Source organism: Mus musculus, chromosome 7 (assembly GCF_000001635.26).
Source record: "Mus musculus strain C57BL/6J chromosome 7, GRCm38.p6 C57BL/6J".
Lineage (NCBI taxonomy): Eukaryota > Metazoa > Chordata > Mammalia > Rodentia > Muridae > Mus > Mus musculus.
Genome location: NC_000073.6, coordinates 110,936,043 through 110,948,797, shown reverse-complemented (window position 1 = coordinate 110,948,797; position 12,755 = coordinate 110,936,043). Strand labels below are relative to the sequence as shown.

At 46.3% G+C, this 12,755-nt stretch overlaps 1 protein-coding gene across 8 annotated transcripts in view; it reads left to right on the top strand.

The window, feature by feature from the left end:
- Positions 1 to 12,755, top strand: part of Mrvi1 (MRV integration site 1) — a 114,653-nt gene that overhangs the window by 34,112 nt on the left and 67,786 nt on the right. For 4 of the 8 annotated variants that reach the window (NM_194464.3, XM_006507416.3, XM_006507415.3 and 1 more), the window contains exon 2: positions 2,817 to 2,965. In NM_194464.3, coding sequence (NP_919446.2) covers positions 2,906 to 2,965 — 60 coding nt within the window. In that variant the 5' untranslated portion in view covers positions 2,817 to 2,905. Of the gene's footprint in view, positions 1 to 2,399; positions 2,966 to 12,755 lie in introns of those variants that run through there. The other 4 variants (XM_011241687.3, NM_010826.5, XR_869664.3 and 1 more) reach the window with 4 other exon arrangements.

Below are 12,755 nucleotides of genomic sequence, written 5' to 3'. Positions count from 1 at the left end.
AAGGGAGGCAGGGAGACAAGCATGACTCAGTGTTCTCTCCTTTTATGGGCTGGCACTCCAGATCATGGCTTCCTGGAGGCTGTATTCCAAACTGTGCTATGATGGATATGAGGTCCACATGCCCGTTAGCCCCCGCAGACCCCCCAGATGTCACCCTGGGGGCCTGACTGGGTTTTTAACCTTGCTATTTTGAGCAGTGAGTTTATAATAATGGATGGGAAAGCACACGGAACCTGAGCAGCGTGGGGATGGCCTGCAGCAGGGCTGCAGGGATTCCCACAGAGCCTCAGCAGCTCCATCTTGTTCACCTGTGGGGCTGCAGCCAGCCTCCATCCTGCCTCACCCGCATCTCCAGGTGTGTCTGACCTCATTCATGACATTTTGTTTCTGGCTGGTCTGGGAATGGCAGAGGTCTGTCTTCAAGAGAGGGAAGGGGGGGGGGGTTAGAGAATGGGATATTTCTGGTAGACCTTTATAATCCTAGGGTCTCTAAATGGACCCTGGGCTAGGAGCTCCTTGTGGCTGGTTGTGTCTAGATACAGTCTGGGGCTTCAGAGTAGGAAAAAGCCATGGCGGTGCTTGGCATTCCTGTGACCCCTGAAGCCAGCCAATATCGAAAGTCTCCCAGCAACAGCAAACTCTTGACCTTGAAGTTTGTTCTGTTTCATCTTTAACTGGCTCTGGCTACTAGAAGGTCCCTTTGCCTTCTCACTTGGCCCTTGAGTCCTGGCCATACACCTGCTCTCTGGAGACCTCAGGGCCACATGACTACCTTTTAGATATCTAAGAAGAGATTGCTTTTCCATTGCAGCTTCTCTGTCCTGGGCTAAAGTCTTGAGCTCTTAAACACAAATTCTTGCCCTCATAGAATGTTCTTTCTCTTTTCTGAACATGATCTTGCTTGACTGAATCCTTAGTACACAGTATGCTCTGTGTAGATTAAGACCTAAACAGGAAGTGGAATGGCTGCCTCCCATACTTTGGAAACTGTTCCTATTAAGATAGGTTGACTTGTGGGGATGAGGCAGTGACGTGACCTGAGAAAGCGAGCAACGTGTTTCCCTCGATTCCCCTCATTACCATGCAGTCCTTCAGCACTCCGGATGCCGATGTCTAAGTAAAGATGATGAAATTATTCAAAGACCTCATCATCTTTTAGGGAAACTTGATGTTCAGTTCCTTCATCCAGTAGCCTTTGGGGATGGAAGACACCGTGGTCCTGGCCCCACAGCTTTTAGTCTGCTTGGAGCCCAGTCCAGCATGGCTTCTTCTCTGCCAGTTCATCTACTCTGCTCAGCCCCGAGGCTATTCTGCAACCAGAGAAGTTCTGCTCTTATTTCTGTGTTATGGCTCAGCTCAAACTCCCCTCATAACATAGAGCCATCCCTAAGACCACATCTCATGCAATCAGCCTGCATAGCTAGGGACTCTTGTTTGAGTTCTTATAACTCCTCATTTTGAAGTGTTTATACCAATCAGTTTTTCAGTTGCCACCCAACACTGGACTCAGAACGCTGTGAGGGCCCAAAACTACACACCCACTCTCTTTCCATCACAACATGGGCACAGACCTAATAAAAAGTTTGTTTGTGGAGAAAGAAGGAATGATTCAGCCAGGCACGGCGGCATATTCCTGGAATCCTAGCACTTGGGAGATGGAGAAAGGGGAATCAGTCAGCCTCAGCTACGTGAGTTCGAAGCCAACATGTCAAATTTTTAAAGTTATGTCAAACTCTGTCTAAAACTAGAGAGAGAGAGAGAGAGAGAGAGAGAGAGAGAGAGAGAGAGAGAGAATATGAATGAATACCTGAATACCTTAGTTGAGATGAGATTTTCAAGATGACCAGCAGGGGTCACCCCAAATGCTTCAACTCTGCTCTGGGTACCTATTAGAATAAATGCAAAAGCCAAGATGGCGCCATCTTTGACAGCTACTGGCCTAAATGTCTCCAATTCTTTAAACACAAAGCAACCACCATTTTAAATGGATATTTTGAATATTCATAACGAATCAGACACCTTTCCTGCCTCAGAAAGTCCGGCCCAGAGGGTTCTGTGTGCTACGGCTGTGTGTCCTTTTACCAACCTGGATTGCAGCACTCTGGTTTGGGGAACATTCCAGGCCCTCTCTGTGGAACAGAAAGCATGTCATGGGAAACAGCAGAGCTTTCTGGATTTTCCTATAGGCTCCAGCATGTAGTGACACTCACCTAGGACCTGTGACACAGTGGTTACTCAGTTATTGGCACTGTCCTTGGTTCTACACGTGGGGAGGAGACAGGCCACAGGAAAGGCTGTGTGGTATAGGCCTCCAATCAGGAAGACCTAGGTAGAAACAATTAGTTTTCTATGTGACTCAGGACAAGTGGCTTCCAACCTGAGAGGCTCTTCCTTCACCTATAGAATGGGACTATTGATGCCTACCCATATCAAAGGCCATCACAAGGAGTCAACTTGGTAATGGTAGTCATGCTGCCAGTAGGAGCTCAGTAGATGGTATCTGATCTCAGCGAGCTGTCCTCCCTTAGCTATAGTTTTGAGGAGCTGAAATGTTTCTCTTCTGGAATAGCTGTGTTTACTGTAAGGACCAAATTAGATGCAAAAGGTCACCTCTGCCCATGTAAACAAAGCCAGAAAGCAGGAGGCAGTGCAGTTCCCAATGCCTGCTCCCAGCCTCGCCTCGCCTCTCCTCGCCTGATCTCTGGTGTTGATGCAAAACCAAAGAGCTCATCTGTGGCTCTTGGATCCTGGAAATGGAACCCAGTTTGGGACAGGGATGGGAAGGAGTTTGACTTGTCCTTTTGGCATCTCCCCAGCCTGCGGAGCCCAAGCCTCTTGGAGCATCTTTGGGGTTGGCACAGCAGAGGTTCCAGGCACGCACAGCCACTCCAACCAGGCGGCTGCCATGCCCCACATTCCTGAGGATGAGGAGCCCCCCGGAGAGCCACAGGCAGCCCAGACCCAAGTAAGTGCCCCTTCCTGCCCATGGCTAGCCTGGGTGGGGGCCAAACTAAGCATTCTGTCTGAGGCCACAGCTTACAGACTGGCCACAGTGGGTGACTAGTGTAGGCTGCAGTGGGTGCCTGGGGAAGGTGTGTGGCTTTCCCTCTGAAGAATTTGCTACCCTGAGTTCATCTAAGTGGCCAGGGTCCCAGGAATCCCGAGTGTGAAACCATCTAGAGAGTAAATGACTAAGGCTTTATGGGAAGTCAGATCACCTTGGCCCAAAATGCTTTCTTGTACACTTGAGAAAGATGTAGAAAATACAGGGTAGGAGACAGCCAAGGGCTGCTTTGAAACAATCTGCTTAAAATGAATACCAAAAGTTCATAGTTAAGGATAGGAAATAAAAATGAGTTTTAAAATGTTCATTAAGAGTACCCTTAATGAGGCAGGCATGGTGGCCTGCAGTCCCAGCCTTCAGGAAACTGAGGTGGCAGATCATGATGAATTCCAGACCAGCCTAGGCTACAGCCTATCTCAAAAACAAAACAAAACAAAACAAAACAAAACAAAACAAAAGCAAGCAAGCAAGCAAGCAAGCAAACAAACAAAAAAACCCAGACAAATAACAGCAGAGAAGGTATCGTTGAGGCTTTATTTTGCAAATGATATTTAGTAATTTTTAGCTCTCTCTATATATCATAAAGTATAGATTATGTTTATTTTCAGATTGAACGAAGAGTCAAGCATTTTGCTGTTGGTATATCACTTGTTTTGTTTTAGTTTTGTATATGTAGTGTACACATGTGTACTCATGCCAGAGGTTGATGTTGAATGCTTTCTACTGGTCTCCACTTTATTTTTGTGAGGCAGGGTCTCTCTCTGAACCTGTAGCTCATCAATTTAGTAAGACTGGCTGGCCAGAATTCCCTAAGGTCTTCCTGACTGTTTCTCATGCTACCCCTGTCCTTTTTTGTGTGGGTGCTAAAGGATAAAACCTCAAGTTCTCACGCTTACACAATAGAGACTTTCTGATTGGACCATTTCCCCAGCCTCTGCTCATTTTTTTTCTGTTAACCAAACAATGCAATTGCATGATCCCACATTCTTTACATCTTGTTTTATAGCAACATCATCAAGAGAATGTTTAAAGTGTAAGTCTATACCCATCTCCTCAAGATGCTGAAGTCATTCCCTTCTGAAGAACCTATCTTTCCATCACTATCATATTTTCTTTATCTGGTCACTGGCCCAGCTCCATCTGATCTTCTCAGATTAAAGGCTGTGCTTATGAAGGTCACCAACATTATTTACTTTGACTTGAACTTTAGAGTTGGTTTGCGCTGAGCTTGTGCTATCCTATTGCCTCTGACCATGGTCCCACGCTGACCAGAGCCAGATGAAACAGGCTTGCTAAGCAAGAGAAGAGCGTGTGAGTGAGTGCCATTTTTCTAGATGGGCAGATTCCTGACCATTCCTGAATGTTTTTCTGTTGTGACGGCGTTTACTTTCTTACATATTAAAATGGTGGGGACAAAGCAATTATTTAGAAATGAATAGTCACTTGTATTCCAAGGTTCATGAGCTCAAGATGTGAACTTGGCAGCTTAGGGGTGAGGGAGTGTCTTTTCCTTGATCATCTAAAAAACAAAGAGTTAAACTCCCATCTCTCTATCTGCAGACCATAGCTCCAGGTTCTAGGGAAAGCTCCACAACCATCCTGGGGCATCTTGAGCCATAGTGGATGCTGTTCCTTAGCAACCCTCAAGGCAGCTGAGGGCTGGGGGTTTGGGGGAAGGGAAAGGGGGTCACAGCAGAAGGCAGACACTGTGAGCAGATTCAAATGTGGCTGCTCCAATCCGGCTTTCTTTAACCCTGCCACTTCTGTGTTCTTTTGATAGTGGCCATCTCTGACCCTTATGGCCCCCTCACTAACAATGGTACCACGCCAAACTCACATTCTCATGCAAACCCTGGATCCAAAATCCTAGGCAATTTTCCCAGTTAAATGTGGGTTTTGATGACCACCAAGGCCACCAGAATAACCATCTGAGGGCAACAAGAAGGTAGTTTAGTTGAACATGACTAAGTAGCTATGTTGGTTCAAACTTCAGAGTCTGACTTGTAGTAGTTTATTCTAGGCATATTTAAGCACAGCACAATTTGGTGAAAACTTCCCTAGTGATGATAACTCAACCCTGTGTGTACAATAAAGCACAAATGAAGCTAAATAAAGTTCAGATGTGACTATACAGAAACTCTTTGTAAAGTACATGTGGCACCATCCATTAAATGGGTTTATAGATGGAGAAAAACAAGCTTTCAATAAGGGTCTAAGGGAGATTCTAGTGTTGTCTAGGGCATACATATAACTCAAAGGCTGCTCCCAGCCTTGTGTTCAGATAACAGGTCATACATCCATTCTTTCAAAGGAACAACCCTGTGTGTTTGACATTCCAGGTTTCCCTAGTACCTGTCCTCTCTAGCACAGAGACCCCTGACCTCCTACAAACAAAAGCACTCCTAAACTGAGTATAATAAAAGATTAGCAAAGAAACAGCCTCATCCCTAGATGAAGAATAGGAGTCCTATTCTTCCTACATCTGTAGCTCTCAGCATTTAAGAGAGGGTGCTGCTCTTATAGAGGACCTGAGTTCAGTTCCTAGCATCCATCCAGAACTGCCTGCAACTCCTGCTTCAAGATATCTGATGCCCTCTTTTGGCCTACACATTCATGCACACACACACACACACACACACACACACACACACACACTTAAAAAAAAAGTAAATATATTTTAAAGTACTTTCAAACCTTATTAAGCCACCCCCCCTTGTTACCCCCATGGCTGTTACCTGCTTGTTGGTCCAGCTCAATGAAGACCAGGGCCTGGGTGAAGCTTCTTAGAGGTACAGCATTGGGAGGAACCCATGTGCTAGCTGTAGAGTCAATGGTTAAGTCCCTTGATTGGCCAGTAGGAACCCTGAAAGCCAGTTCCCCACAAGCTACGCCTACCTGTGACCTGGAGCCAAAACTAATATTTAAAGAATAATGAGATGGGTTCTAATGGTCTCTGAAGGCTTTTCAGGTGCTGTGATTCTGTCTCTGGGCTTGTAGGAATCTGAAGCTATCCTGACTTTTTTTTTTGTTTTGTTTTGTTTTTTTTGTTTTTGTTTTTTTTTTGTTTTTTTGCAAGTTGCAATGGCTGAGACAGCACCGGAATCTGGAGGAGGATGCTTGAGGGACTCAAGCCAAATGGGATCCAGGAGGCCCAGGTCCCTCAGAGAAGACAGAGAACAGGGTTTAAGACTGCGATCTCTGTGGTCTGACCACATTGGCCTTGAATTCCAGCTCCTCTGCATCCTCATCCAGAGACCTAGAACCAAGGCTGTTAGATTTCTGATTGTTAGAGTCCCCGTGGTTACCTGTGTGCTACTTTGAACAAGGGTTAGCTGTTGCCACTTCTGTTCAGCCTGCTCAGCTCAGCCCTGAGGCAATTTATACCCTTGCACAGAGGTTCAAGGTCCACGTGAGACTTTCATTCTTTTACTTTCTGGTCTTGCTACCAGGCTCTGGGCCTCTCTTAGTTCTCCGGAAGCCAGATAGGCATGGTTCATAAAGAGCCTCTGCTCACACTGGGCTCCTGAGGTAGCATGGCCACAGGGGAGGTTCAGCTCTCCCAAGCTAGCTGGAGCCTCCAGGGGCAGAAAGAAACCTGACTCCCCAAGAGTACAGAAGTCAGGCAGCCAGGAAAGCAAGGCTGGCCAGGGTTCAGCCGGAAGTTCCCGTTCTGTGTAAATTCCCACTCTGTAAAACAGGCAAGGAACAGAGCATCCTTCCAAGTTTATAGCTCCCTGGGGTCCAGCCCTAGTTTTGAATACTCCAGTCCCAAGCCTCTGTTTCCCACCACTAGCCTGAGTGCTAGCTGAGTCTTCACAACAAAACCCTTGAAGTAGGAGAGCTATATTGTTCTCTTCACTGCAACTGCTAATTGGAATTCGTAATCTATCCCTACAGTGAAGTGAAGCCTTCTGGCAGTGACTCAGCAGTATGCATTCTCTAGGGCCCAGGCCAGGACACAGAGTGCTGACTGAATTGAAGCTGTTGGGACACATACCTTGGACCTTTGGGGACCACAGAATGACAGGCTGTCAGCTAGAAAAACCCTATGTCTTAGTTTGCTTTTTGTTGCTGTGATAAACATCACAACAAAATGTAGCCTGGGGAGGAAAGGGTTCATTTTATGTTTCACTTCCAAGTATCAGTACATTACTGAGGGAAGTCGGGCAGGGACCTGGAGCAGAATGCATGGAGAATGCATGCAGACCTGTTCTTCTTCACTGTGCAGCCACAGACCCCAGATGCAGTGTGACCAAGTCATCGGTACTTTCCTGAGCTGTGACCAGGAACCACTTAGGAAGCTGACTCATTGGGACAGCATGCATCCTCAGAGGTGCTTGGCACACTTGGGGTATAGGAGCTCCTGTCAGTAAGAGCCTGGGTTCCACTTGTCCAAGTTCTTTTCTCCTTTGAGGGTTTCTACAAGTCTCTAGGAACAGGTTGCTCGAGTTCATGGACAGAGCATCTGGCTTCCTGTTGTCAGCTCCAGCATTCACCACTCCACCTCTGTCTTCCACCTCCCTGCACACAAAGCCACTTGATGATAACAGGCATCCGGGCACCGGAAACTACTGAGCTGTATTCATACATTTAGCTTTAGATTAAAAAATTACTCTTTGGAAAACGTCCCACATTTATATAATGTATTTTGATCCTACCCACCCACCACTCCCTCCTTTAATTCTCCATAGTGCCCATCTATCTCTCTCCCATTTCTTGTCTCCTTTTGTTATTAATAATTACCCGAGTCTGCTTAGTGATGCTTCTTCCATATGCACAAGAAGGCGTGGCTAACTTGCTAGCAGCTGCTTTCCAGATAGAGAATGACTCCTCCATAGCTATTGACTCACAGTAGTTCCTCTGCTAAAGGTGAGGGAATTTTGACTGGCTTGATCTTATGAAGGTCTTGTGCAGGTAAGCACAGCTGCTGTGCGTTGGTGTATTCAACAACCGTGTCATGCTAAAGGTTAGCATTTTATAGTTTCCCTTTCCACCTACTGATTCTTACACTCCACCCCCCTTCTGAGATGTTCCCTGAGCCTTGGATGGTGGGAGGTTGACAAGATGACCCCTTGACAGCTGAGCACTCACAGTTACTTATACTCGGCACCTTGACCAATTATGAGTCTCTGCGTTAACCACCACCCGCTGCGAAAAGAACCTTCTCTGTAAAATTGAGAGCAGCACAAATCTATGGGCATAAGCATACATATTTAGAAGGCAGTTAGAGAGTATGACCATTTAGTAAGACAACAGTAAGTTCTATTCTGTGATCTACGATCCATCTCCCTAAGTCATGGACTTTTGATCAGGTTTATAGCACCAGGCATGAAATTCATCCTGGAGGTCAGGGCTCACATCGATCAGAAAGGATTGTTGCCCTCATAATCATTATACCACTATTCCATCAGTGGACACATCTTGCCAGGCAGGCCAGTATTGTAGTGTGCAGGGTACATTACTGGGTAAGATGGTTGGTGTTTTTTCTCCCCCAGTATCCTGCATAGCACCATCTGGCAATATGTAAGCCCGAAGGCAGAAGAGGGTTTTCTGGGCATTCTGGGTTGATTACTTTATGTCTTGCATCCAAAGTAACAGATTTAACTTTTAGTGTACTGTAGCTTGTGGCAGAAGGGCTTACCAAACTCCCTCTACAACTGACACAAGCTCAGGTCAAAAACCTTTTCAAGGTATCTGCTGGGCTGGAGAGACAGATCAGTGGTTAAGAGCACTAACTGCTCTTCCAGAGGTCCCGAGTTCAAATCTCAGCAACCACATGGTGGCTCACAACCATCTGTAATGGGATCTGATGCACACTTCTAGTGTGTGTTTGAAGACAGCTGCAGTATACTCATATAAATAAAAATAAATCAATCTTTAAAAAAAAGAAGATATTTGCTGACTTCATTCTCCTTCAGTCAGATGATAAAATAGCACAATGTGGCTCTCTGGCTCCCCAAAACACACTCTGCCAAACTAAACTCAGCCTAGGCCACAGCTCTGAGGCACTCCAGTGCTCCCAAGGCATCTGTTGTGTACTTCAGGTTTTGATGTTCCCAACAGCCATTACTGTCCAGTCACACAGAAGCTCTTGTGGTTGAAGATCGGCTAATCAGGGGTATTACCTGCCTTTCCTGTCCCCAGTTTATAAATAATTGAGATGAGGTGAGATAGGCTCTGGAGAAGCAGGTCTCTGGGTGTGGCCCTGTGATGGTCAACCTTAACCATTATCTTGTTGGGATTTAGAGTCCCCTAGGAAACATGCTTCTGGGTGTATCTGTGAGGTGTTTCCAGAGAGTTTAACTGATGTGGGACATGCACTTGAATGTAGGCTGCACCATCCCATAGGCTGGGCTCCCAGAATGAATCAGAGGAGAAGGTGAGCGGAGCACCAGCACCCACCGCTCTCTGCTCCCTGACAATCCGTGCAGTATGACCAGGCAGCACACACTCCTGCCACCATGCTTCTCAGCCGTGACAGACTGCACCCCCAAGCCATGAATCAAGGTCACCCCTTCCTTCTTTAAACTACCTCTGTTTGGGAATTTTGGAACAGTAGTGACAAATGTACCTGATATAGGCTCTAAGGAGGCAATCCCTTCGTGGAGATTTGTTTCCTCTGGTCTTAAAGCCCCCAGGCTCCTCTTCTTGGGATCAGAATGGGAGGCCCCAGTAAGCATCACCATAGTATCATCAGAAGTTCTTTCTCTCTGTTGGGGTCAATGTAGTCCTTACCCTCAGGCAGTTGGAGCTCTTAGCCCATCACACTGGTCTGGCCTCTTGTAAGATGAGATGACAAAGTAACACCCCCTAAGCAGCCAGAAAGTTCCATAGAAGACCAAGAATGTTTCTGGTCCAGGCTTATAGGTAAGCAGCATAGCAGAGTACCTGGGCCTCACATTCAGGTGATTCCAGATGATCCTCAATTATGTCAGATTGACAATTAATACTAAGTCTTACAAGACTTAAATAACCAATCCTCTGTCAGAATGAAGTAGAGATTAAATTAGTGATGCATATATATAATCCTTGTAATCTTGTAAGGACCCTCTGGAGCAGAGATGTACTTCTACAATCACCCAGTGAGAACCCTCATCCCATTTTCCTTCAAGCCAGCACTGTTGTATGTCCTCAGCACAGGTAGCTACACAATACCAGGGGGCAGGTGTTGTTCATTTATAGCTGTGAGCACCCAGGTGAGTCATGTACAGATCCACCTTTAGAACTGGAAGGAAGTACTTCTGCCACCCACCTGGGATGTCGGCATCATCTTCCTTGAGATGCCTCACTGCCATAATTTGTCTTCTGTGTCTATGATTAAAATGCCTGAGACCAACTTAGAAAGTATTCTTCTTCATTTCATGGTTTTAGAAGTTTCAACCTATGATCTCTTGTTCCTGTTATTCCTGGGCTCAGAGTGAGGGAGAACATCACAGCAGGGAGAATGTGGTGGAGCAAGGCCACCCATCCCATGATGGACAGGAAGTGGAAAGCTTGACAGGAAAAGAGTGGTGACAAGGTAGATTCTTCTAGGACATTGGTGAGCTAACCTAGCTTCCTCTAGTTAGGCTCCACTCCCCTGAAGTTTGCAATACCCACCAAAACAGGACCATCAACTGGGGACATAGACTTCAACCTGTGAGCAGTGAGGGGCATTTTATATTTGAACTGTAGCATCCACTTAGGTCATCACATCCTTTTAAGGTGGTCTCAGTTAAGATCTAAAATGAAATATCTTCACAGAAGCTTAAATAAAGCATTAGGATCTGGTGTAGGACTTAATGGTAACAGTTGTTGGCACCTGCTATTCATGGGTCCAAGCTAGATATTATCATCTCCAGTCTATTATAGATGAAGGCACTGGACCTAAGATGTTAGTCAAATGCCACAATTAAGTGCAGATTCAAAATGAAGATTCCTTGCATATGTCTTCTTTGCCTCCTCTTGCCAGTAAAGACACTGGACTGAGCACCAGTGGCCTCAGGTGTGCAGAGCCAGTACTGACCTCTCATCTTCTAGGGTTAGATGGAGAGGAGGCTTGGGAAAGAAGAGTCAAGACAACTGTCACAGCACAAAGAGAGAAGCTGTAGGAGTGCTTCAATTAAAGTAGAATGCATTTCAGAAATGGTGATCACAGTCAGGAATGCATATTATGGTGGCTCATCCTCAGTTCCCATTGCGAGCAACAGAGTGGCTTCTGCTGTTTCTGTCTCTTCTTAAATGGTATGTGAGCAGCCTGGGGTCAGGGGTCGCATCATTTGCACATCTATCTCTACTCTTAGCACAGACCTAGAGTATGGTAAGATCTTAGGGAAGGAAGATAGGAAGGAAGGAAGGAAGGAAGGAAGGAAGGAAGGAAGGAAGGGAAGGAGAAAGAGAGGGACAAGAGGAGGAGAGGAGGGGGGAAGGGGAGGGAGAGGGAGAGGGAGAGGGGGGAGAGGGAGGGGCGGAAAGGGAGAGGGAGGGCGGGAGAGGGAGAGGGAGAGGGAAAAAGGAATGAAGATTGATTCTGGCTGGATGACTGGATATATGGATGGATAATGCATGGATGGATGCCTGGGTAGATGCCTGGATGAATGGATGGATGGATGGATGGATGGATGGATGGATGGATAGATGGATGGATGATTGTGTTACAGTTTGGGTAGCTGAATATTTAGATTGAGGGGAGGAAGAGGGAATAGCACCCAGAAGGGAGGACAGAAGATGATGCAGGATGAGAGGCTGGCTGGCTGGCTGACTGAGTGACATTTTGCAAAGCATGGTCAATTCCCTTTGTGTACTGATCCACATGTGATAGCCCGAGAGTAAGACCAAGGCTAAGGAGAGCAGGAAGATCTGATGACTATGGATCTCTGCCCTCTGGGAGCTGAGAGGACACTGACAGAGACTGATAGAGCCAGAATGAGCACATAGGTTAGGCTGCAAGCCTTCAGGATTGTGGGGCAAAAAATGTTCCTCCTGCTTTACATGGAGGAGCTACATGCCCCACAGAAGCCCTTACCCTCTCTCCCATGGCCTCAGGATTTGACACTGGAATGATCATTTACTTGTGAGTCCCCTGAGAATCTTTTTATTTTGTCTTAGGAGCACAAATTCCCCTCTCAAGAGAGTCACTGCCTGCCTTCCAGGCTATAACAGATAGACTGCGGATGTGGTCAAACATTGTGCATCCTCCTCCCAGCTCTGCCCTGTCATCATTCTTACTGCTTTATCTGTGTTTATTTTAAAGCCAGTCTAGGGGAGTATTAGCCCCATTTGATGTTCATAAACACCAAGATCAGAGAAATAAAATACCTCCCTGGGGGTCACCCAGCTGAGACTTCATTGTAGGTCCATCTAGCTCCTCTCCTGTTCACAGGGCTGCAGAGGGGTCCCTGTCTCACTGTCACCCAAAGTCATTACAGCCACCACACTCCTCACACTTGCCTGGGCTAGACCTGGAGCTGTTCCTAAAGAGTCCTAGGCCAGACCTAGTCATGTGATATTGAAGATTTGAAGCTCATATTCCCATCTATGACATCGTTCTATATTTATCCCTTGTGCTCAGGAGCATAGGAAACTATCATGTACCCTTGGGAACTTATGAGTGAAATAAACATTTAAATGTTTCTATAAGATTTATTAGAGGGAAATGAAGTGTGACCTGCTGCTTATGACCGGGGTGAGCTAGCTGGAGGTGGCACGGCCC